Source organism: Sus scrofa, chromosome 9, assembly GCF_000003025.6.
Source record: "Sus scrofa isolate TJ Tabasco breed Duroc chromosome 9, Sscrofa11.1, whole genome shotgun sequence".
Classification (NCBI taxonomy): Eukaryota; Metazoa; Chordata; class Mammalia; order Artiodactyla; family Suidae; genus Sus; species Sus scrofa.
Window position 1 is genome coordinate 132328323 of NC_010451.4, and position 26385 is coordinate 132354707.

Genomic DNA, 26385 nt, shown 5'->3' on the forward strand with positions numbered 1-26385 from the left:
AGGAAGATCCAAGTTTGCACAAAAGAAAAATGCAAGAGCACTTGTCCTCATAGCAAAATGAATAAATAAACAAATGACAGGTTTATCTTAGGGCTACTTCTAAGTATCAGCTCTCTGAGATAATGTAAGAGACAGAACAGAAAAAAACTGGTCACACAGAGATGATGGAATCAGGATTAGGTCAGTCTGAAATGAAGGTGAGTGAAAATGGAAATCCTTTGGGATTTTATTTACACACTTCTCTTCAGGAGTATATATGTTATATATAGAGAAGACCATTTGTAATCTCTTTTTCCTTCTGCCCAGTAGACACAAAGATCAGACACAGATTTGTGTGTATGGCAGGGTGGGAGTGGGGTATACTTCACTCTACAGCCTCATAAGTTTTGACTCCTCAATATCTGAAAAGTCCTTCCTTTAGTCTTAAAACATCTCATTTCAAGTCTCAGAGGCCACCTGACCTTTGATATTGAGAGAGTTGCTAAGAGGACCCTGTGTGTTCTGAGCCAATCCTTTCCTTTTCTAACATTGATTATGACCTCTGTCACTTCATCTTTCCAAGTAGAAGACATTGTAACATTGATTCATTAGCTCATTTGTATCTGTTTCTATCCACTCATTTATTCATTCATTCTAGAAGTATTTATTGAGGATCCCTAGGTGCCAGGCACCTTCTAAGTGCTGGAAATAATGAACAAATCAGACAATCTCTGCTCTCAGAGTATATAATAAATTTTTTATTTACTTTTTTGGGTTTTTGTTTTGTTTTTTTAGGGCCACACCTGTGGCATATGGAGGTTCCCAGGCTAGGGGTCAAATCGGAGCTACAGCTGCCAGCCTACATCACAGCCACAGCAACACAGGATTTGAGCCGCATCTGCGACCTACAGCACAGCTCACAGCAATGCCAGATCCTTAACCCACTGAGTGAGGCCAGGGATAGAACCTGCAACCATATGGTTCCTAGTCAGATTCGTTTCCACTGCTCCACATCGGAAACTCCAGATAATAAGTTTTTTTAAAAAGTAAAAGGGAGTTCCCATCGTGGCGCAGTGGTTAACGAATCCGACTAGGAACCATGAGGTCGCGAGTTCGGTCCTGCCTTGCTCAGTGGGTAACGATCTGGCGTTGCGTGAGCTGTGGTGTAGGTTGCAGACGCGGCTCGGATCCACATGCTGTGGCTCTGGCGTAGGCGGTGGTACAGCTCGATTCAACCCTCGCTGGAACTCATATGCGCGGAAGCGGCCAAGAGAACAAAAAAAAAAAAAAAAAAAAAAAAAAAAAGTAAAAGGCACAATGTGACATGCAAAGTACTATGCTAGGCCTGCAGGGAGCCTTAGAGGTATGGACGTAAGTAACTGGTATCTTGTTTAGAAATTGTTGCTTAAAAGGAATAGAACCCCATTCATGTGAGCTCAAGTAAAAAGGGGATTTTTTTTTAAATTGTTGAATTGAAGTGTAGTTGATTATAATACTGTGTTAGTTTCAGACATACAGCACAGCAATTCAGAATCTTTTCCCTTATAGATTATTACAAAATATTGAGTGTAGTTCCTATGATGTACTGTAGCTCCTCACTAGTTATCTATTTTATATATAGTAGTATATATATGTTAATCCCAACCTCTTAATATATCCCTCCCCCCTTCCCCATAAGTTTGTTTTTTTATGTCTGTGAGAATCTTTCTGTTTTGGAAAAAAGTTTGTCTGTGTGTACTTAAATTCCACATATAAGTCTTATCATGTGATATTTGTCTTTCTCTTTGGTTTACTTCAGTTAGTATGATCATCTCTAGGTCCATCCATCTTGTTCCAAATGGCATCATTTCATTCTTTTTTATGGCCAAGTAAACTTCCATTATATATATAAAGTGTCCGTTTGGTTGCTTCTATATCTTGGCTGTTGTAACATAGTGCTACTATATACATCCCTATTCATGTTGGGGTGAATATAGGGATGTATGTAACTTTTTAAATTATATTTTTGTCAAGATATATGCTCAGGGGTGGGATTGCAGGACCATATGGCAACTCTATTGTTGGTTTTTTGAAGAACTTCCATACTGTTTTCCATAATGTCTTCTACATTCCCACCAAGATTGTAGAAGAGTTCCCTTTTTCTCTAGACCCTCTCCAACAGTTATTATTTGTAGACTTTTTGATGATGGCCATTCTGACTGGTGGTGAGGTGACACCACATTGTTTTGATTTGCATTTCTCTAATAAATAATGATGTTGAGCTTCTTTACATGTGCCTCTTGTCCATCTGTATGTCTTCTTTGGAGAAATGTTATTTAGATCTTCTCATTTATATTGAACTGTATGAGCTGTTTGTATATTTTAGAGATTAATCCCTTGTTGGCCGTATCATGTGCAAATATTTTCTCCCACTTTGTAGAATGTCTTTTCATTTTGTTTATGGTTTCATTTGCTATGCAAAATATTTTAAGTAGGTCCCATTTGTTTTTACTTCCATTTATCACAAGCTTTTTCTGCTTTTTCTGCTCTATTGAGATGATCATATGTTTTTATTCTTTGGTTTGTTAATGTGGTATCATACTGAATGATTTGAGGATATTGAAGAATCCTTGCACCCCTGGATAAATCCCATTTGATTGTGATGTACGATCCTTTTAATGTATTGTTGGATTCTGTTTGCTGGTATTTTATTGAGTATTTTTGTGTCTGTGTTCATCAATGTTGTTGGCCTGTAATACACTCTTTTTGGTGATATCTTTGTTGTTTTGTGTATTAGGCTGATGGTGGCCTTACAGAATGAGTTTGGAAGTACTCCTTCCTCTGCAGCTTTTTGGAAGAGTTTCAGAAAGACTGGTGTTAATGCTTCTCTAAATGTTTGATAGAATTCGCCTATAAAGCTATCTGGCCCTAAAGTTTTGTTTGTTAGGTGTTGTTTTTCTTTTGTTTGTTTTGATGGCCACACCCACATCACATGGAAATTCCTGGGCCAGGGATTGAGTCTGAGCCACCAGCTGCATCCTATGCCATAACTGCAACAACCCCAGATCTTTGACCCACTGTGCCACAGCAGGAGCTTCTGTTGGGAGTTTTTAAATCACAGATTCAATTTCAGTACTTGTAATTAGTCTGTTCATATTTTATTTTTTCTTTTTATTGTTTTATTAAAGTATAGTTGATTTACAATGTTGTGCCAATTTTGGTCTGTTCATATTTTCTATTCCTTCTTAGGAGATTGTACCTTTCTATGAATTTGTCCATTTCTTCTAGGTTGTCCATTTTATTGGCATAGAGTTGTAAAGGGGGGCTGTTGATAAGAATCAAATGTTCTTCAGAATAATGGCAGGAACCAGACAGCTCTAAAAACCATCATCTCTTTGGGGTATATTCACATTGTCATCCATTCTGCCCTTTTCTCTTTTTTTTCCCCTCATTCTCCTCTGTTGCATCTTCTTTTCTTATCCTCTTCATCTTTCCTCCCTTCTCTGAGAGTGGGTGAGGCAATAAATAGCATCTCTACTGCCAATGGACACAGAAAGTAGTTAAGAGTGGAAGAATGAGCACGACAAGTGCCGCTAGGATTGGGAGGTGGGGGGATAACCTAGAGCTCCACGAAATCGAAGAGGGCTTGGTGGAGGAGGTGCTGTTTGAGCCGGACCTTGGTGTGAGGAGGATTTGGGTTCTTGATAGATATCAAGGACCCTTCCCAGAACAGAGGTGGGAGACTGCCAACTCAGAGCAGTGGGAAACAGACAGAAGGGTCCGATCGTTCTACTTATCATCATTCTCCCATCCCTGTGATCCCTTTTGTTGGGTCCTTTTCAGTGTGGAAGGGTTCTCCTGAGTCCCACAGTTTGGATCTGCAGGCTAGAGCATAGGAGCAGGTGGGATATGGCTGAAGGGAACCAGGGGAAGGTAGAGTTATAAAATTACAGCTGGGCAGGGGAGGGATAAGGGCAGGGATGGGAGAAATGCTGTCCAGGGGAGGTCAGAAAGCCTTGCACGGGGACCCATGTAATGCAGCTTGAAGATTTAGCCAGGTGGCAAGAGGAGTGGCCACCCCATCCCACCCACCTGCTAGTATCAAGTCATCCAGTGACAGGGGGTTTGATGGAGAGGTCAGGTGACAGGTGTGAGCCTGCAGCTTGCCAACAATTTGCTGACTGATCATTTGCATCAGCAATTCAGTGTTTGCCGGGTTCTTCTGTATTTATTGGCACTTTATATAAAATGACCATCTTGTTGGTCATATCTGAGAACCTAATGAGTGGTGCCATCATAGAGCCTGGGTGGGTGGGGGCTTCCTGGAGGAAGCTTGTGAATTATGTTATCTTGTGCACCTGGGTTAAAAAGAAAAGCAAAGGCCTTGAAAATGTGGGGGCAGGAGGATTCCTTTTGAGCATTCCCAGTGGGCCAGTGCTTTCACATAAGTATCTTCTGTTGGCTTTACATCAAGTTGAAAAAGTAGGGATTTTCCCCATTTTTGAAGGGAGAAACGGAGACTCAGAAATGAAGAAACCTTTGGGGTCTCACAGCTATGTGGCACAGCTGAGACCCCAGAGCCCAGGCTCCTGGCACGCCACCACATGTACCTCCCCAAGACCTGGGGGTCCGGCGGCAAGTCCTTGTGCAGGTAATGAGCCGGTCAGCGGCTGCCCGCACAGGGCTTTCCAGATTGTGGTGATGGGAAAGCTGCCCCTCTCCATCCCACAGACCTCTTCCCTACTTCTCAATAATCTCAAACCCTCTGGTCAGTTAATCAAATAACTCGATGCAAATTGCTTCATACAAGTTCAGGTATGGGATGAGTCAGATATGTCCTTTATATACCTGCCACATGCAACATAAGCCGATGTCAGCCCAGGGGAACCCTTGTAGTATGTGGCTTGTGCTGCGCTCAGAGCCAGAGTCACGAGATGGTGTTGCTGGCCGGCTCTCCATTCTCCACAGAAAGCCCTGTCCTCCGTCGTCAGTAAGTTCCTCTTGGACATCGAATGGATCTGAGGTTTAATTGCTCGGGTACAAGTTTCTTCGAGGAAACTTGTCTGTTATATGACATTTAGCTACCCTGAGCCTTGATTTCCTCGTCTCTAAACAGGGATAACAATCTGTGCCCTGGTGACCTCAGTGGTGTCAGAAGGAATACAGGAAGTAACGTGAAGGTCATGGGCCTTTCTTCTCCCGTGCGCTCCCTGAGGACGGGGAGGTACTGAGACTAGCCTGTACTTTTCACAGCCAACTGCATCCACGTGGGGCTCAGATCTGCAGATGCTAAGGGCAGTCGTAGCCTGGGGACCTGGCTGAACGACTCTGGACGGTCGTGTAATCTGTCAGGGATGCTCCAACTTGGGTGCTTCACAATCACTTGGGGAGCCTTTTGAGATTCAGATTCAAGGGCTTCCCATCTGGTGATTTGAATGCAGTAGGTCTGAGGTGGGTGATTTTGAGGAGCTCGCCAGATGATACTGAAGTGCAGGCCAGGACCGGTGAAAGGGGGCCCAGGCTCAGAGGCCAGGGCAGCCTCCTGGGAGGAGGCCACTTGGCGTCTCCAGCCTCCGGGCTTGCGGCGATGGAGACGCTGGAGGCTTGATTCTCTTGAGGAGGGAGGGTGACAGCAGGAGTGGAGTCCCTGGTGGCGGAGAGGTGGGAACAGGTCAGAAAGGGACTGGATTGCTGTCACTGAGAAAGGCCCCAGAGGCCTCGCTGTGAGCCCCATCCCTGGCGGGGGGGGCGCCGGACGGGGGGCGGTGATGGGCAGAGGTGATGGGCAGAGGGCCGAGCCCCGCCAGTGCCAGCCTAACGCGCGTGTCCCTGTGTTTCCGCCAGATCGTCTTCCGCAAGATCAGCGACGTGAAACGGGAGGAGGAGGAGCGCATGAAACGCAAGAACGAGGCCCCGCTCATCCTGCCCCCCGACCACCCGGTCCGGCGGCTCTTCCAGAGGTTCCGACAGCAGAAGGAGGCCAGGCTGGCTGCGGAGCGGGGCGGCCGGGACCTGGACGACCTGGATGTGGAGAAGGGCAGTGTCCTGGCGGAGCACAGCCACCACGGTCTGGGGAAGGCCAGCGTCGTCACGGTCCGCGAGAGCCCCGCCACGCCCGTCGCCTTCCCCGCGGCCGCCGCGGCCTCGGGGCTGGACCACGCCCGGCTGCAGGCGCCCGGGGCCGGCGGGGCGACGGCGCCAAGCGCAAGGGCTGGGCCCGCTTCAAGGACGCCGGCGGGAAGGCCGAGGACTGGAGCAAGGTGTCCAAGGCCGAGTCCATGGAGACCCTCCCCGAGAGGACAAAGGCCACCGGCGAGGCCACCCTCAAGAAGACGGACTCGTGCGACAGTGGCATCACCAAGAGCGACCTGCGCCTGGACCACGTGGGCGAGGCCCGGAGCCCCCAGGACCGGAGCCCCGTCTTGGCGGAGGTCAAGCACGGCTTCTACCCCATCCCCGAGCAGACGCTGCAGGCCACCGTCCTGGAGGTGAAACACGAGCTGAAGGAGGACATCAAGGCCTTAAACAGCAAAATGACCAACATTGAGAAGCAGCTCTCCGAGATCCTCAGGATATTAACTGCCAGGAGGGCCTCCCAGTCGCCGCAGGAGCCCTTTGAGATATCGAGGCCCCAGTCCCCAGAGCAGGGAGAGACGTTTTTGGAGCCAGCTGAGAGGTCTGTGGACCAAAAAAAAAGAGAGACAAAAACCTACCATCCTGCCCTAGACACCACCGCCACCACACACACCTACACGACCAGCCACATTCAAGGTGGGCTTTTCCCCGACGGAAAATCCACGTGGGACCAGTCACGCTTAGGCAAAGCGCCCTCCTGTGCTCTCTCTGGGGAAAGATCCGGGCAGAGGTGTGCAAGACGGCAGCTGCATCTGAACTGTCTTTGCACAGTTTGGCAAGAGGGGACATGCTGTCTGAAGGGTATTGTCCTTCGTTTCTAATTTTTTTACTGCCATGACGTTTGTAAAAGATGAAAACTACCAGGAAGCAACAGCAGCCGTTGGGGATTGTGTGTGGGGGCGGGGGGGGGGGGCGGGCACCAAGAACCCCTTATGTACATGCTTGGCTCCTTTGCCAAGACCCTCGAAGACTGCTGTGGGCACAGGGAGCGCCCAGCATTCCCTGTCCCTGCCCAGCCTGTGTCTGATGTCACCGTGTATTTTCCTACCGTAGTCATTTGTAACAAGCCCGGGACAAGGGGAGCTTGAGGGACAGGGAGGGTCAAGCCGTTGGACTTTGTCTCTAATGGTTAAGGCCCCAAAGCAGCTGAGGTGCTTCCGTGCCTCCTGTAGACACTTACAGCCGGGGATCTTCAGGTCTCCTTTCCCAGAAGAGAGGAGCTGCAGAGGGCCCGTGCACACGCAGAGATTCTCTGCACGTGGTCCCCAGCCCGCTCCTTTGGGACAGTGGAAGGGGAGGGGCCCTGGTGGCCCCGGATGCATCTCTGGCCTGGCTCTGCGCCACTGGCCTCATGACACAGGCCCCTTTGCTTCTTTTCCTTCTCAACCTCTTCCCAAATGTTCCTGTGGCATTCCTCAGGGTACGGGGCATCGGCAGGAAGGGTGATGAGCCCAGATTTGCTTCATTAGCAAAGCAGACACACACGTAACCTCAGAAAAATGATTGTAGCCAGTGCTATGTTTATGATTCTCATTGGGGTTGCCCTAGAGAAGTTTGTATTTTGTCCACTGCATGGGGTCATTACAGGATACTCGGCAGCCATGCTTGGCCTTATTTTAAAGCTCATCTCTTTGTCTCACACTAACGTCAGTAGGACTTCGAGAGAAGACTGCCGGGCCGTGATTGTATCTGCTTCAGAGGCTGGAAAAGAGAATGAGGCAGGGGCTTGCAGGCTGTCTCAGTGAAGTGATGGAGAGAGGTGGCATGGAGCTGTGGTCCACGGGGAAGGTCTGAGCTTAGACCACTGATCACGGAGCCACCTACGGGTCATTGGGGTCCCTACACTCCATGATACTTGGGACACTGCTGCCTCACAGTCACCAGGGATCAGGTTATTCTTGTGCTTGGGCTTCTTTTGGTGGCATCTGAGAAAGGAAAGAGACAAGGCTCTCCCAGGCAAAGTGCAGAGAGAGGTCGGGACCCTAAAAATTGATCAGCAATTTAAGCTGGAAGTTCAGCTACTAAAAACTCAGCTTTGAGACAGTGACATGAGGAGTGCAGGTGATCTGGACTGTTAGTGACAGCATGGGATCATGGTGGGGGGGGGGGGTGATGTGTGCCAGCCTTCTGCATGTGTTACGCTGAGGTGACCCCATCCTTAGCCCCTCTCTGGTGTTGCTTCACGGCAGGATTCTGAAGCCCAACACTGATTGCCCACCATGCTGAAGGGAGCCTGACAGGTCAGGACCTGTCCCACCAAAGATCGCTAGCGTTTCTAAAGTCCCCCACCCCCACCCCATCTGGTCCCCCTGGCTCCCTACCCCTTCTGTCACTCTCAGTGGCCATGGCATGACCTTGGACGTGGCCCTCAGTTGTCCCTGCAGAGTGGGGCTGTCCTCTCCTGGCTCCCAGGGTTGGCACAGACAGCCCGGGGAGCAGGGTCTGTGGGTCCAGGGCAGGGTCTTTCCTCAGAGGCCATGTGCACTCAGGCAGCTTCTCCTGTGAGGCTTATTGGGGTGGCCTCTGGCTTCTGGGGCTGAGACATTACTGGGTTCAGCCTCAGATGGCAGCACACACACAAAAGTGAAATTTCCCAGGGCGAGAGTCATGACTGTCTGACTCCGGATAGGCCATGGGGGCTTTTGGCCTCTTAACTTGAGAAGCTGCCAACGCGTCCTTGGGGCCGAGGCTGTAAAACATCTGGAATCCCACCTTCTGGCTGCCCCTGAAATGTTCTGGTTTGCCATTCCTTAAACATGCTTGTCAACCTGCTTCCAAAGTGTAGGACCCACTACTTTTAAGGCAGGCAAGGGGGCCCATCACTCCAGCATCCAGCTTCAGAAGCACCTGCCCAGCTCTCTGGGACAGGGTGACAGGCTCCTGTCCAGGCACCCTGCAGGCCTTCCCTCCAGCTCGGCTTGAGGGATACAGGTGTCCATTCAAAAATGACTCCCCAGCTGGCTCTCAGGGGCCAAGATGCTGAGATGTGAGGCTTTGAAGTCCAGACTTGGTTTGGGGGAAAAACGATGAATGTACCCCTGGATTGACTCCTAGGATTCAAACTGGGCTAATAATGACATGAAGCCCAGATCTGCTCATCTTGGGGTCATAGCGCCTTGCAATACGTGCACCTGGAGGTGACTGCATATGCTTTTATTCTTCTGCATTTAAGGATTTGAGGGATTTTTGCTATAATGGTTTTGACAAAAATTTTTTAAATGAGCCAAACTTCTTTCCTTGCATTTTATGACATGCACTTGGCCTCGGGCTGCTCTGTGCGCACTACCTACGCTTGCCCAGATGCTGCTCTGGCTTGTCCAGCAGGGACCACGAGCTTCAGGTACCATGACTCTAACTTCCACTATATACCGTTACCAGGTGGCTGATGGGAAATCAGGGAAACAGAGTGTTGGGGTGTCGCACCCAACCTTTAGACTTTAGCAAACTTTTGCTGAGAGATGTAGATTTACCTGAGCTGGGTTTTTGTTTTTGTTTTCCTTTTTGACAGGAAGAGGACGTGATGTGTTAGTACCGTCATCCGGTAATTACTGGTTCCTTGATCTCTTACATCAGCCCCTTACTTGGGATGTCATTTCTAAGGATGCTCCATTTGCTAGACAGTATGCTGACTGGCCGTTTGGAGCAGGAGGTCCCTGCCACTTGGGTATTTGTGGAACACACCCGCCCCTGCTGATGGCGGTGTGGGAGTGAGGGTTGTGTCTGGGAGGTCAGATGGCCGGTGGAGCAGTGTGCCTGTTCTTGGTGGAGGATGCCATCGCGGCAGTGAGTGCTGCCACGCCATATGCCACAAGGGCTCCCCCACTGCGTATGACGAGACCCCCACAGGAAGGCAAAGGGCACAGCCGTCTGGTTGCGAAGCCCTGGTCTAGCACAGTGTCGCGCTCGCCAACCTTCATCTGTCCCCTCGCGGTCACACCCCTCACGTGATTCTAAGATCATCCTTTACACTCTGGACCTCACCTTAAATCTGTAGAGAGCGTTTGTCGCCAGTAGTAGGCAACCAGTGGCTTCTACAAATCTGATGCTTTGACCACATGGCTCCCATTTCTTACTGTCCAAATCCGGGGCTTGTTTGACTCTTAACCTTCTAGATCATTCTCTGTGCTGCCACAGGCCCTTTCTGGAACCCTCTTCTGAAGTGGCAATAGCCCAGCTCAGAGTGAACGTGTATGCCACCTCGCCGTCCATCCAGCATCCTTCCTCTCTTAATCCTTAGGTGGAAGGTGAAAGTATTAAGCCAGCTGTTTGGGGAGGAAATGAATGCCTTAGAAACACCAGGTTGGTGTAGGAAAAGTCTCATCTCCCCTCGCTGCCTTGACCACCATAAGGCATGTGCACCCTCTGAGAAATTTCAGGAGCCCCGGCAGAGACACGTGTTGATGTATTTGGGGTGAACAGAGTGTACAGTGTTTTGCAATAAAGACGTTTCGCCTTAAGACCCTTGAATGGATCTCCAGCCGTGATGGAGCTGCCAAAACTCTTTCCCCTGATGTGATGTTGCTTAAAGAGGAGGCCCCCTGAGGGCACCCTCGAACCCCCGGGGCATCCTCCCGCCTCTCACTCCGTCATTATACTGCCTTCTCGCTCGCTTCAGTAAAAAGGACCTTCACCAGCTCTTGTGCCCTCCAGCTGGAGGAGAGTCCACTGTCCTCACAGCAGCAACTGCAGCCGTCACAAAAATCACCATCTTCTCCTCCAAGGTGGTGGTGCTGAGACGTTTTCATTTCCACCCCTCACAGTTCAAAAGAATCAATGTGAATTTGCCTCCTGCCTAAACTGGCTTCCGATGAGACTCCCATTCTCATGCGAGCATATCAGACTTCTCCTGGAACCCTTAGAACTGGACCCGGGGCAGGGGGGCCCTGGGGGGGGCCCTCCCCCCCATCATTCAACTTTCCTTAGAGCCACTGTCTCTCATCTGTGACTTCTGAGTCAGCCAACAGATCCACTAGTTGTTCAACGAGAAGTTCACGGAGCTTGTCATCAGGATATGGATGGCTTTTATGTCAAAGAAGATGCAGTCTCTGCCCCCTCCCCATGAATGTATCTCCTGATATGCAGACGCCGTATCTGTGCACCCACTGGAGGCTGCCCACCTGCGACATCTCAGTGACACTGCGAGGACCTCTCTACTCACGGGCAGTTCGTCGCTCCGGGGCTCCTCCTCATGTTAACACTCTTGCCATGGAGTCCCACCAAATCCTTCCTTGGGTTTTTCTTCTTCCTTTGCATCTGTCACTTTGTCCAAATGAGCACGGATCAGCTACGTGCAAGTGAGCGGATACTATTGTTGTGGTCTGCCGGGGGTGCTGCCAGGACACCGCTGTAGGACTGCAGCGTGGGGATGAGAAGGGACACGTGGCCCCTCCATTGATAGACTCTGCTCAACATTTTTAAACAAGCACAAATGATATTTGTAAAAAAAAAAAAAGTTTAATTTTATTTATTATGGTAATAAATATTTTATACATCATAATACATGATTGCTCTGCCTTTCTTTAGATAATTTCAAGGCTTCATTGAAATTGGGTGTTCTGACCTAAGATGACAGAACGGGGTGGTACCTTCTAGTCCTTTGCAGGAGCCTGCGAGCTTTAATTTGGATGGCACCTATAAGTGTGGATTTGGGAGAACTGAAAATTCTAAAGACACCAAGATTGCGTGTCGAAATGCTGCAGTGAGAGAGTGGTTGCGAAGGTGCTAATGCCGTGTGATTCTGAACTAGAGCGGTATCTGCTATCCAGACTCACAGACGCCTTCCAAACCTGGCATCGCTGGAAACTTGTGGTATAAATGCATGGGTTCAACACATAACTGAAGTTGACCTCCCACCTCGAACTGTGTTTTTAATCTTGAACAATGAGGACTGAAATTTGCGAATTCGTGCTTTTCTGCCTTTTAAAACCTATTGTCAAAATAATTAACTGAATCTTCTTGGAATGACCCAGTGTGGACAACAGGAGTTCAGGTCTGGGCTTTAATTCACTGAGAGTGTCAGGCGCTCTTAAGGCAGAAGACTGCTTGCCCCTAAACCCCTGCTCACGGCAGAAGCCGCCACGATGTCGCCAACATGAGTTCTTGTTTAATATCCACGGACCACATTTCAAAAATGGCATTTTTATAGGTAGGAGAGTATCATAGAGGGTTGGGAGTCTGGGATCTCTGAGCCGTATGCAGGCCCCGCTTGATTTCATAGGGCCACGGTTTAAATCTAGTATTTTTAAAAATTCAAATATAGTTGATTTGCAGTGTTGTGTTAATCTCTGCTATACAGTGAAGTGATGCAGTTATACATACACAGTCTTTTTAAAATTTTTTTATGCTTTACCACAAAATATAATTCCCTGCTATCCAGTAGGACCTGTCCATCCACTCTATGTATAATAGCTTGCTAACCCAAACTCCCACTCCATCCCTCTCCTACCACCCCCTCCCTCTTGGCAACTATAGGTCTGTTCTCTGTGAGTCTGTTTCTGCTTCATAAAAGTTCTTTTGCGTCATATTTTAATTCCACATATAAATGACAGCATGTGGTATTTGACTTTCTCTGACGTACCTCACTTAGGTTGATAATCTCTAGGCTGTTGAGAATGGCGTTATTTCATTTCTTATGACTGAGTAGTGTGTGTGTGTGTGTATCACATCTTAATCCATTCATCTGTCAATGGACATTTAGGTTGTGCGTATCACATCTTTTTTTTTTTTGGCTATTTTTGCCTTTTCTGGGGCCGCTCCCACAGCATATGGAGGTTCCCAGGTTAGGGGTCTAATCGGAGCTGTAGCCACTGGCCTACGTCAGAGCCACAGCAACACCAGATCCAAGCCGCGTCTGTGACCTGCACCACAGCTCACAGCAATGCCAGATCCTTAACCACTGAGCGAGGCCAGGGATCGAACTTGCAACCTCATGGTTCCTAGTCGGATTCATTGACCACTGAGCCACAACAGGAACTCCTATCACATCTTCTTAATCCATTCATCTGTCAGTGGATATCTAGGTTGTTTGCATGTCTTGCCTATTATGAATAGTTCTGCTATGAACACTAGGGGGCATGTATCTTTTTTTTTTTTTTTTTTCAGGGCCACACACACAGCATATGGAAGTTCCCAGGCTAGGGGTCAAATTGGAGCTACCGCCTACACCACAGCTCACGGCAATGCCAGATCCTTTAGCCCACTGAGAGGGGCCAGGGATCAAACCATCATCCTCATGGATACTAGTTGGCTTTGTTGCCACTGAGCCACCACAGGAACTCCCTGGATCTTTTTGAATTATATGTTGTCAGGACCCATGCCCTGGAGTGGGATTGTTGGATCATATGAAAACTCTACCCTTAGTTTTCTGAGAAACCAACTTACATTCTCGCCAACAGTGTAGGAGAGTTTCCTTTTCTCCACATCCTCTCCAGCATTTGCTATTTGTAAACTTGTTAATGATGGCCATTCTGACTGGTATGAGGTGGTACCTCATTGTAGTTTTAACTTGCGTTTCTCTAGTAATTACTGATGTTGAGCATCTTTTCCTGTGCCTGTTGGCCATCTGTTTATTGTCTTCGGAGAAATGTCTATTTAGTTCTGCCCATTTTTCAGTTGGGTTGTTTTTATGTTCTTGAGTTGCATAAACTGTTTGTATATTTTAGAAATTAAGCCCCAGTCAGTTGCATCGTTTGCAATATTTTCTCCCATTCAGTAGGTTGCTTATAATTTCCTTTGCTGTGCAGAAGCTTGTTAATTTGATTAGGTCCAATTTATTTGTGCTTTTATTTCTATTGCGATTTACATCAGACAATGTTTTACCTATGTTCTCTTCTCGGAGTCTGATGGTATCATGTCTTAAGTCTTTAAGCCATTTGGAGTTGTTTTTGTGTATGGTATGAGGTGTATTCTAACTTCACTGATTTGCATGCAGCTGTCCAGTTTTCCCAGCACCCCTTGCTAAAGAGACTGTCTTTTTCCCCTTGTACATTCTTGCCTTTGTTGAAGATTAATTGACCATAGGTGTGTTTATTTCTGGTCTCTCTAGTCTGTTCCATTGATCCATGCTGTTTTGATTACTGTAGCTTTGTGGTATTGTCTGAAGTCTGGGAGGGTTATGCCTTCTGCTGTGTTCTTATTCCTTGGGATTGCTCTGGCAATTCTGGGCCTTTAATGGTTCCATATACCTTTTCAGATTAAAAATGTCATGGAAATTTGATGGGGACACGTTAACCCTGCAGATTGCTTTGGGTAGTATGGCCATTTTAATGATAATCTTCCAACACAAGTTTTAATGTTTTATAGTTCTCAGCATATGTCTTTCACCTTCTTGGTCAGATTTATTTCTGAGTGGGTTTTTTTTTTTTTCCCTTGGTGCAGTTTTAAAAGGTGTTATTCTTTTACTTTTTTTTTTTTTTTGGTCTTTTTTTTTTTGTTTTGTTTGTTTTTTAGGGCCACATCAGCATCCACGGAGGATCCCAGGCTAGGGGTCACATCAGAGCTGCAGCTGCCGGCCTACACCACAACCATAGCAACACGATATCTGAGCCGCATCTGCAGCCTACACCACAGCTCAGGGCAATGCCAGATCCTTAACCTACTGAGCGAGGCCAGGGATCAAACCTGCATCCTCATGGATACCTGTTGGGTTCATTAACCACTGAGCCACAATGGGAACTCCCACATTCCCTTTCTGATATTTCATTGTTAGTGTAAAGAAATGCAACTGATTTTTGTGTGTTAATCTTGTATCATACTATCTTGCTGAATTTATCATTATAGTAATTTTTGTGTGATGTCTCTATAGGGTTTTCTATATATAATATCATGTTGTCTCCATAGATTGAGAGTTTATCTCTTCCCTTCTAATTTGGATATCTTTCATTTCTTTTTTTGTCTGATTGCTATGGCTAGGACTTCAAATAGTATGTTAAGTAAAAGTGATGAAGAGTGGGTATCCTTGTCTTGTTTCAGATTTTAGCAGGAAAGCTTTCAGCTTTTTACCATTGAGTATTGTATTGGCTGTGGATTTGTCATAAATGGCTTTTATTATGTTGAGATTATGTTCCCTCTATACCCACTTTGGTAAGAGTTTTTCTCAAAAATGGATACTGAATTTTATCAAATGCTCTTTCTACATCTATTGAGATGATCATGTAGTTTTTGTCATTTCTTTAGGTGATGTGGTACATCATATTGATTTTGTATGGTGAACCAACCTTATGAACTTAGGGGTGAATCCAGCTTGGTCGTGGCATATGATCTTTTTTATATTGTTGGCAAATCCAGTATTTTTAATGACTTTCTCCCAACACTATTATTTTATGACATTGTAGAAAAGCGTAATAAAACTAAGGGTGATTTTTTTTTAATTCCAAATGATTGGTGTTCATTTCACAAGTGTCACCTATAAGTAAGTACTACCATTGTATTCTTTAGATACCCTCAACAGTGAAAAAAAATTTGTGAATATGATTTTTATAATCAGTCAAAAGGACTAGTAATTCAGAGCCCAGTAATAGATATTACATTTTGGGTGCCAATTGGGTTTCAAATATAAAAGACAAGGAATTTTGTTGGTTTGTTTTAAAATAACAAACCAGAGAGGCATCTCAACATGCACAGAGAAAGGCCAGTGCTGTCAAGATAATTTGGCTTCTCGAAGCTGGATGGTGTGTATAGCACTGTACTATATACTATAGTATATTATATGGTACGTTCTGGTACATGTGCTAGAAGGAAATATAAACGTATGTATAGCTTACGGTTAACTTCTTATAGTCAATAATCATAATTATTTTAAATAAGCAATGAGGAGTCTCAATTTCTCTAAGGGGAAACCCTCCCACTAAATAACTCTCCCAATATATAACTCATTATACAACTTTATATCTATGATATCCACATTTTTGTTCTAGATCTACGGTCTTTAATAGAACAGAAGGCTTTCTGCTGTCACTGCAGGCAATTAATCTCAGGAAATAATGAAATAATTTTCGGTCTTCCTGCACAGTCCCAAGAATGAGTGAAAATGACCCACATGTGGCCGTCCTTCAGATATTTTACTTGCCTGCTTGGGAAGTCTCCAGTCTGACCACAGAGCTAGACTGAAGTCTCAGGGGGACCCTGAGGCTAGACCTGACCTTGAGATTTGTCTCGTTTCCCAGCTCTGTGCTTGAAGTTGCCCAGGGCTGAGCACTATGGAAAGGGCTCTAGCAGGTGTTCTCATCTGGAACGGCTCTGTCGGCCCAGACACCTCAGGGTCTTTCATTGAAAGCAGCTCCAAGACACGAGTCCATATGCGTGAAAAGTGACATGTTACCATTTTCATATTTTCATTTTCATATTACAGCTGGAGGATGAAGTTAAGACAGTGGTCCTGAATAACCCACATACTGGTTAATCAGGCCTCCAGATTTTTTGGCCTCGCCTGCAACATGCAGAAGTTCCCGGACCAGGGATTGAACCCTCGCCAGAGAGGTAACAATGCTAAATCCTTTAACTGTTAGGCCACCAATTTATAGCTACATACAGAAATCATTTACTAATTCCGGAGCACCACTCTAAATCATATAACAGCTTAAAAGAAATGGAGAATTATAATTTCATTTATTTTCACTGACTCTTCCAGTGTAGTTTAATGAGTGAACAAGCCTATTTGTTTTCATAGGAATGGCATCTCTGAAGAGTTGAAAATATTTGCATTATTTATAGATGCACATACATTAGACACTCTCCTACAATTATCTTTACACTACCTTTTCTCCTTAGTAGGCCATTTCCTTCCACGTAGACTTCAGCCAAATGCCTCTAGCTGACCACAAATCTTGAATTTGTGTTAAGAGTCCCTGAGGTTTTCATGGCTGTCACGGCTCAGCAGAAAAGAATCTAGTATCCATGAGGACCCAGGTTCAATCCCTGGCCTTGCTCAGTGGGTTAAGGATCCAGTGTTGCCGTGAGCTGTGATGTAGGTCACAGACGTGGCTTGGATCTGCGTGGCTGTGACATAAGCTAGTGGCTTCAGCTCTGATTCGACCCCTAGCCTGGGAACCTCCATATGCCACAGGCATGGCTCTAAAGAGACAGAAAGAAAGAAAAAAAGAGTCCATTAGTTTTTTTAAAAAATTTTTTAAATAAGAAAGGAGTTCCGGTTGTGGCTCAGCAGTAACAAACCCAACTAGTACCCATGAAGATGTGAGTTCAATCCCTGGCCTCGCTCAGTGGGTTGAGGATCTGGTGTTGCCATGAGCTGTGGTGTAGGTCGCAGATGCGGCTTGGGTCCTGCATTGCTGTGGCTGCAGCTCTGATTCAACTGCTAGCCTGGGATCCTCCATATGCTGTGGGTGCAACCCTAAAAAGATTAGATAGATTAGATAGATAGATAGGTAGGTAGGTAGGTAGGTAGAGTCCATGAGGCTTTACTGTATTCATCGGAGTGCCCACTCACTCTTCTTCAACCTCATACTCGCCTGCCTCTGTCTCTCTCTCCTTTACCAAGTCAGCTGCTGAGACAATGGATGCCTGGGTCTGCCTGTCCCCCTCTGGCCTCTGTCCTTTGCTGCAGCTAACATGCTGTGTGCCCACTTCTTGTCATCCACATCTGGTCCCCCCCTCACCCCGATTCCATGGGTAGGAAGAAAGGACATCAGAGAATGACTGGTCCAGCAGGCGAGGAATTTAAATCTCATTGAGCTGATAAACACAGCCAGTACACAAGGACAAAGCCACATGACTACATCAGCCAGTGGGACCAGGTCCAAGTGCACCTTTCGCTCAATGACAATTAATTCATGTGTTCGAGATGTTCTAGTCGCCTGTAGTTGGGTACACTAGGAATTCGCATTTTAAAGCTGCTTCACTTACCCCCTGCTCCCTCAGGGAAAACAAATCCAAAGCCAACAGAATTATTCTGAATTATGTACCACTTGGGGCCATCAGTGGCCTGTTAGCATCTTTCCAGAAGAGTGAATAATTCAGAATTATGTCCGTGTGTTTAGATTTTAAACGTTTTCTTCCAAAAACACTCAAAACAATGTTACAAAGATATGAATTCTCTATGTGATAAACAGCCTCCATTTTATCTGAAACGAAACAAACAGTGCAAACCACAGAGTGCACGACACTGGTGGGAAGAGGACAGCTGGGACCAGGAAGGCATCCTGCTCCTCTTCCTACACTGCCTCACCTCGTAACACTGTCTGGGATCCACTAATTCCCTGGGTGTTTTTGGTTTTGTTTTTAAATTTTGCTGCTTTGCTGGGAAACAATTAACTGTCAGGTGGAAGAACTGCCATGTTTATTCTTCTCTGCAAATCTAGGGAACAGGCAAGCAAACGTAGATGATGCTGAAGAAGCTCCAATAACAGCTCCCGTGGGTCCTAACTCTTTGCAGTGCCACCCACAGAACATATGCTGCCTTCTGGGTCGGGATAATTAGAAACACAGCTGTGGCTTTGTCACCTCCCTGCTGAGAAGCTAAAATGTGAAGCTGAACCCAGTGCTGGTTCTAGAAACCATGCTGCAGGTCAGAGGGAAGGGTCACTTCAACGCCACCAACCCAACATGTTTCAGAAATAACACCCCATGGAGGACAGGGCCATCACTAATCAGGATTTCTGTGCCTCAATCAAGAAATGTTTATTGCATCGACTTCTTGGTAAAGGAGCAAGAACCTGGAGGGCCCTTGGGACTGGGGCCTGGACTACAGTGTCACCATGTGTAGCTAGGCAAGACCTTTTGCTGCTTTGGACCCCAGCTTACTCAGCAGGAAGGTGATGGGGCCGGGGAGGAGGGGCTCCAAGTTCCCAAAGTTATGAGAGCTCAAGCTCCCCGACTTGGAGTGAGGTAACTTCAACAAAAGATGAGCAGATCAAGCACTGGTCCCCTGGAGGTTACCTTGGAGTTCAAGGTCAGGGTGGAGCACCGTTTGCCTTGGAAGCCAGCAACAAGGGCTGGCCTGACCTGGCGGCATTAATCTACAGCGTACGTCTGGGCCCAGGCAATGCCCACGTGGGAATAGCAGTACAGGAATCCCAGGACAGAGAGGGTCACCCATGGCCAGCCTGCGGGAGGAAGACAGAGATGGAAGAGCGATTAGAAATGCCTGGGGTCAGACTTCCCACAGGTGCAAACTGTCTCCCTTTGGAGGAGGCAACTCAAGAAACAACAGGGGCCTTGGTTTATGCATTAAGACACATGCCCCCTACCCAATTTGTTCTAACGGGACACCAGCAGGTGGATCCCTACATCCCCGCTGGGGGCAGCATAAAATAAGGGGTGCACTATTGCACATACAAATTACATTTACAAATGGGACAAGCTTCCAAAGAATACACAATTAGAAGACTCAAGCAACTCATTATCAAGAAAGATGACAAGTCTGAGACACCTAGTAAATCTCAAAATATACATTGACCATAATATTGAATTGTGTACCCTCTGCAAGCACACAGAAGAGAGAGCCTAAATTAAACATTGCTTTCAAAAGTCAAAGCTTTTAGTGGTTCCTTGGACAAACACTTGTCTTAGAATATCTGATGTTCTTTCTTTTTTTAAAAAAGTATCAGCCTTTTCTGAATATTCATCACTTAATGATGTCCACATCTTCTACATGTTTCACTTATTCAAATGTTGATTGGGGGCTTGAAGAGCCAAAGGTGCTGTGGAAGGTACTAGATGCCAAAATGGAAAGATTCAGTTCTGCATCAAAGGTGGGTCACTCCAGCGGGCTTTACAAGCCAGGAAGTAGGTGCTAGGTCATGGTGTGTACAGGGTACATGTCAACTGGGCTCTGTGGATGAGCAAGAGCATGTCAGATGGAAAGGGATGGGACAAGCTACCAGAGAGACCACTGGGTGCGTGAGCATCACGGGATCAGCCAAGGAACGGGGATCGTGTGATGTGACGACCGCCCAGGGAGGGGCAGCCAGGGTGGGAACGGAAGTAGGGAGGAGGTAGTGGGGAGCCCCCGTGTTAGAGCTATTCTACCTCTGGCAGGCTCTCTTCTTGCTGTGTCGACCATGAGCTGCTACTAATATGACATAGGTTCAGTTGATATGCCATAGTGGTTAAGTGCGCAGTCCCGGAAGTGGAATTAGACACATGCTCAAATCTCGACTCTGCCACTTGCCAGCTCTATAACCTTGAGCACCTTAATGAGACTCAAATTATAAAACTAGGGGAAGAGAGCAACTTACTGCACAGTGTCCTTATAAGGTGCCATGGACTGAACTGTGTACCAGTCCTTAATTCTCAGGTTGAAGCCCTAACCCCCAGCGTGGTGGAACTGGAGGTGGGGCCTTTGGGAGGCTGAGAGGGGCCATGGGGGAGGGCTCTCATGAGGGGATCAGGGCCCTTTTAAGAAGTGACCCCGGGAGCTGGCTTCCTCTCTCTCACTGGCGTGTCAGGACGCAGCGCGAAGGCAGCCACCTGCAGGTCAGGAAGAGGATGCTCACCAGCAACAACACCAGCTGGAACTTGGCTCTTGGATTTTCCAGCTCCCAGAACTGAGAAATAAACGCCTGTTGTCTCAGTCACCCAGGCTGAAGTATTTTGTTACGGCTTCCTGAACTAAGGGCATGAGGATACTGAGAAATGATGTCAAGACCTGGCCCAGGACAGGAGCCTTTCTTTAGAAAGGTGGTGATAATGACATTGACAGGGCAAAGTCTTTCCGCACCAAGATTAGAGAGAGCACAGGGAAAGCAAGCTCTGGTCTTCCTCCTAACTCTTGCTCCTTGGACTGACCTGCACACAATTTTCCCAGGCCCTGAAGGCAAGAGAATGGAGCACAGCAGAGGACCCCCAACGGCCTGGCTCTAGGACCAGCCCTGCAGCCCCACCTCCCACCTGCTAGTCAGCAGGACGAGAGTTTCCTGCTGGACCAAACTAACATGGACTCAGTGGCTTCAAAGAACAGAAGTGTCCTCTCCCACACTCTTGGAGGCCAGAGGTCTGAAATCGAGGTGTTGACAGAGCCACCCCCTCTGAAGGTGCTAGGGGGCCCCAGGCCTTCCTTGGCTTATGGTGGCATCACTCTAGTCTCTGCCTTTCTTCACATGGCCGTCTTCTCTGTGTCCTCACCTCTAACAAGGACACCAGTCTCTGGCTTCAGGGCCCACCCTAAATCCAGGACAGTTTGTTTCTTCAGATCCATAATTACACCTGCAAAGACCCTATTTCCAAATATAGTCACATTCTGAGGTTCTAGAGACATATGAATTTTGTGGGCACTATTCAGCCCAGTGCAGCCAGGTACCTTTCCAGGCTTCCAGATGGACTCATCCTGCCCAGAGGCCCTCTAATCTCTCACCTCTGTGGCTCAGACACAGATGCCAGGGGACCTGTCCACACCTGCCCCTCCATAGGTTCTGGGAGAGGGGAGGGAGCTTCAGGTTCAGGAGGCAGACCCAGACCTCAGCTGTGTTTAGGGTGAGGCAGCAAGAGATGTTTGGGAAACACAGAAGCCAAGAGGCTGGCTGCAGAGCTGGGAGAATGGAGATGTTTCATTTACACAAAGCTGGGCTTGGGGCACTGCATCACCGTGCTTGGCTCCATGGCTGTCAAGGGACGTCACTGTGAAAGCTTCTGCCCAGCACGTAGAACTGTAAGGAGGACCAACCCCAACACTGCCCGGAGGTGAGGCATATACATGCTCAGTCTGGACCACAGCTGAGCCCTGGACATTCTCCCCAGGTCGCCACATGCCAGCAGAGACAGATGGCAGTAATCCTTTACAATGAGAGGTCAAAAATAAAAGCGTGTACAATAAAATAAGATCACAGATTTGGTAGCGCTTTTTAAAAGTGTTTCAGAAATGTAAAGGGTTACCTGAGAATTCTCTTACATACAGACAGCTCATTGGTCTTCTTAATGCACAAGTGTTCCTGCAGACAGAAACCCCAGGGTGTACCAGCTGGTTGCCAAGGACCCTTCTCCTCTCTTGACCTCAGGGGTCAAATATGTGATGACAAGGAAAAGACAGGTTCCACAGGGGCCCTTCCGCAGCATTCAGCCAACATGTCACGAGCATGTGCTGGCGCCTGGCCCTGCTCTAGACACGGAACTCTTCTTGTACAGTTGCCTGCAGGGATGAGGTCCTCCACTGTGGCAGCTGCTCACAAAGCATGGATGTGGCTCAAGAGTGAGGGGCACTTGAGCAGAGCCCCCTATTCATCGGGCTCAGGTAAGCCCAGGATTACACAACTGGAAAGAAACCAGGATGGACTGTCACTCCTGTAATATTAAAAAAGATGGCGTCCAACAGGGCTCCGTGCTGCCCAAGGAACGCTGCCTCGTCTCGCGGTCCTCTCTCCCCTGGCCTCTGCCTAGTTTTTCTCCTTCCATGTTGTCCCTTCTCCAGGCTTTCTAGTCGCCCATGTCCAGTAAACTCCCTCCCTTATCCTTACATCTTTAAACCCATGCATGCACACACACACGCTCCATTAATGTGGCTTAAAAAGACGGGTGGGCTGTACTGTATCAGTCAAAGGAAAAGATCCTTCTTAAGAGGGTCCTTTAGAACTGAAGCCCCCTGCATACTCTGTACATTCATGGCTTGGCCCCCAGAGTCGATGAAGTGTGCAGCTTCCCAGTGGGCTTTCAATACCTGGTCCTGACCAGATGCAAATAGGTCCACAGTTTGAATGGATATCAGTGAGGCAGCATTGAAGATATTATGAACAGGGTGCTAGGAAGTCAGACAACCGGTGAAAAGGATGGGGGATATAGTTAATAGGACAGATTGACAGATACAGCTAAACGCATGTCAGTTGGATACAGCACAATAGATTCAGTTAAGAGGACCAATGCAGGTGTATAGCAGATGGAGTTATTAGGAGGTAGGTGGTTGTATCATGATATTGTCAAGAGGACATTGGTGGGTTTTAGAATAACCACAGCTAATGAGAAACAGGTAGGACACAGAGGGGAATGGCTACAGCTAGTAGAAAGTGAGCCGTGTAATTTTACTTGAGGTTATTAAGGCTGAGCAGTTCTCTGAGCAATTACATCCGTATGAAGGGTCTGGAAAGGCACAGGCTCGGGACACTGAAGGAAAAGGCGTTATCACGCAGGCCATGAGAAGGCAAAGGACAGGTCAAATTGGTGTTCTGGAAAGTGTAGGGATGATTAGAGGAAGAAGCAGGTCTCACGAAAAACTCTGAAAGGTAACATTGTAAAATGGTGCAGCCACTGTGGAAGAGAGTCTGGAGGGTCCTCAAGAAATTGCACATAGAAGTACCACGTGCGTACCCGAAGGAATTAAATGCAAGAAGTACAAGAAATATTTGCACACCCAAGGGCACAGCACACCGCTTACAACAGCCAAAAGGCAGAAGAAACCCAAGTGTCCACTGATAGATGGAAATATACATAGAATGAGGATTTATACATAGAATGTGGATATATACATAGAATGGAATATTAATCACCCCCAAGAGGGAAATTCTGACACGTGCTGCAGCACGGATGAACCTTGAGGACATTATGCAACACTCCAGTCACAAAAGGTCAAATACTGTATGACTCCCACATATAAAAGGTACCTAGAACAGTCAAATTCATAGAGACAGACAGTAAAATGATGGTTGCCAGGGGCTGGGAGGAGTGGGGGAGTTAGTGTTTAAATGGGTACAGAGTTTCAGTTCTGCAAGGTGCCAAAAGTTCTGGGCACGGATGGTGGTGGTGGTGGTAGCAACGTGAAGGTACTTCACCACCACGCAACTGTAAGCCTCAAATGGTTAAAATGGTAAGTTTCATGTTATAGATAATTTACCAGAAGAAAAACATTCATACTGAGCCAAAGAAGCCACCAGCAAAATAATACATGCTGTATTATTCTTTTTATATAACATGCAACAAAAAGCATGTCTGTGGTTGCCTGGGGCAGGAGCAGAGGGAGAAACCGATAACAAAGGGGCGGTAGGAATCTTTGGGGCTGATGATGTTTTGCAACCTGATCATGGGGCTGTTTTTCAAGGGACATACAACTGAAAAACACGTTAAATGGATGCATTTTATTGGGCAAAAATTATTTCTCAATAAAGTTGTCATAAAAAATTGTAAGGTGTTATTGGAACATTAGCAAATCACAGACTCGCTGTCCTCTGCTATGTTCTGGGCTATTATGCCCCAAGGTATTCAAACAAAAGATGCAGGAAGATAGAATCTGTTTTTTGTATGATGCTGGGCTTCCGACCCTCCCCTCCCTAGAGGCACGAGGACTTGCCGGGTGGAGGACTGAACCCTGGGCTCCCCCTGCTATGCTGTCTTCCACTGGGGCTTCTGAGGAAGACGGCCAGAGGAGCTCTCTTAGCCATGCAGATGCATGCAGCAGCTGAATCAGCACAAATCCCCATCCCGGGGAAGAAATCAGTCCTTCCTAATGAGAGCGCAGTTCATGGAATTGCTGAGTTGTGTATGAGCCGCCAAGTACCCCATCAAAGGCTGGGCCACGCTGCAGAGCCATGACCGCCATCTTGCCTCTAACACGTCTTTTTTTTGCTTTTTAGGGCCACACCCATAGCACATGGAAGTTCCTGGGCTAACGGTTGAATCTGCACTGCAGCTGCCAGCCTACACCACAGCCATGGCAATGCTGCATCTGCGACCCACACTGCCGTTTGTGCCAACGATGGATGCTTAACACGCTGAGCGAGGCCAGGGATCAAATCCACACCCTCACAGAGCTATGTTGGGTTCTTAACCTGCTGAGCCATGACGGCAACTCCTAAGAGGGCTTTTTCAAAGGCCACATCCCACTGTTAACCATTATTTCAAGAAAATGGCTGGTGACCAGCCTATGAACAAACTGCAGTAAAGCCTTCTTCCTACCCTTCCCCCAGTCAACCAGCACCAGTCTCTGTCCATGTGTGAGTTGGTCATGAAGACGAGGCAAAATCTACTCTACAGTTTACAAAGAATACACCGTCTTAGTGCATCCTCACAGCGCTCCGAGACAGAAATGTCTAACCTATACTGACATTCGTGCTTGAAGCCATACTGGCCCCAAATGGCCCAGGCCCACACCCCAGCCAGGGTGTCTGGCCCTACGCTACGTGGGGAAGAGTTTGAAGGACTTCCACCTGGTTTTTAATTTTACCTACCTTTTTCACTTTTTTTTTTTTTTTCATTTCCCCAATACATTATTATTATTTTTTCTACAGTACAGCGTGGTGACCCAGATACACACACATGTACACATTCTCTTTTCTCACATGATCAGGCGCCATCATAAATGACTAGACAGAGTTCCCAGTGCTACACAGCAGGATCCCATTGCTAATCCATTCCAAAGGCAATAGTCTGCATCTATTAACCCCAAGCTCCCCATCCAACCCACTCCCTCCCCCTCGGCAACCACAAGCCTATTCTCCAATCCATGATTTTCTTTTATCTACCATAAACAATGCCCTTACGTCCTCGCTCCACCCACCCAGGCAAGTTTTCTGGCCAGAGGCTCCGAGGCCCGGTTGCCTGTGGTCTTTCCTGCTCACTCACTGCTCCGTCATCCCCTGGCTGGGTCACAGTCCCCCTGAGGGCTGAGGAACAGCGTGACCCTCTCAGCTTGGCCTGTGGGTCACTACAGCAGGGCAGATAGACGCTCACCTTCTGGTCCCATGAAGCAGCAATGTCACCCGGTGACTCACAGCCATTCTAAGAAATGGAAAAGAGGGGATTCCATCCTGAGAGCCACTGGGCTACAAAGGAAACAAATGTCACCTCCCCAGATAGACTGGCCTTGGCTGGAGCCTGGTCTGCAAATGTGCGGGATTGTATCATGACCATTAAGTGCCACCAACGTACCCATCCACATCCCTGGGCATGCAGGTGCCTATCCATCCTGGAGAGGACCAATGTGAGGCCGGTGAATGCCCATCCCCACGGAGGCTCTTATGAGAGGGCAGGCTTGGAGGGCATCCGTGGGGAAAGGGAAGACAGAGGTGATTCCAGGAGATGCTGCAGAAGACAGAGTCACAGGACATGGTGACTGCCACATTTGGGGCCAGAGATATATGTCCTTTCACCCATCCTGAGCGCTGCCTCAGTACCCCCAGGGCCGACACTGGCTGGGGCACATCAGAGAGACTACATCTTACGTTCAGAGACCAATACGCTACCTACTTGTTAGTAAAAGCCATGGTCCCAGCCTCCCCTCGGGACCTGTCCTCTGATGCAACATCCAAAGGGATACCACGTGGTTCTGCAGGGGCCTCTGGCACCTGCTCCAGCACGTGGCCACCATCTCTCTGAAGGGACTACTCCATGCCCGTGCCTCACCATTTGCTGGATATTTTG

The 26385-nt window shown here is 47.5% G+C and overlaps 2 protein-coding genes across 2 annotated transcripts in view; one reads left to right on the forward strand and one right to left on the reverse strand.

Annotated features, from left to right (window-relative positions):
- The window catches only part of KCNH1 (potassium voltage-gated channel subfamily H member 1), a 375464-nt gene extending 367757 nt beyond the window's left edge, over window positions 1-7707 (forward strand). Inside the window, 2 exon segments of the mRNA XM_021063876.1 lie at window positions 5803-6112; window positions 6115-7707. Coding sequence (XP_020919535.1) covers window positions 5803-6112; window positions 6115-6914 — 1110 coding nt within the window. The 3' untranslated portion in view covers window positions 6915-7707.
- Window positions 18085-26385, reverse strand: part of HHAT (hedgehog acyltransferase) — a 321661-nt gene continuing 313360 nt past the window's right edge. The window contains 1 exon segment of the mRNA XM_013979981.2: window positions 18085-19151. Coding sequence (XP_013835435.2) covers window positions 19060-19151 — 92 coding nt within the window. The 3' untranslated portion in view covers window positions 18085-19059.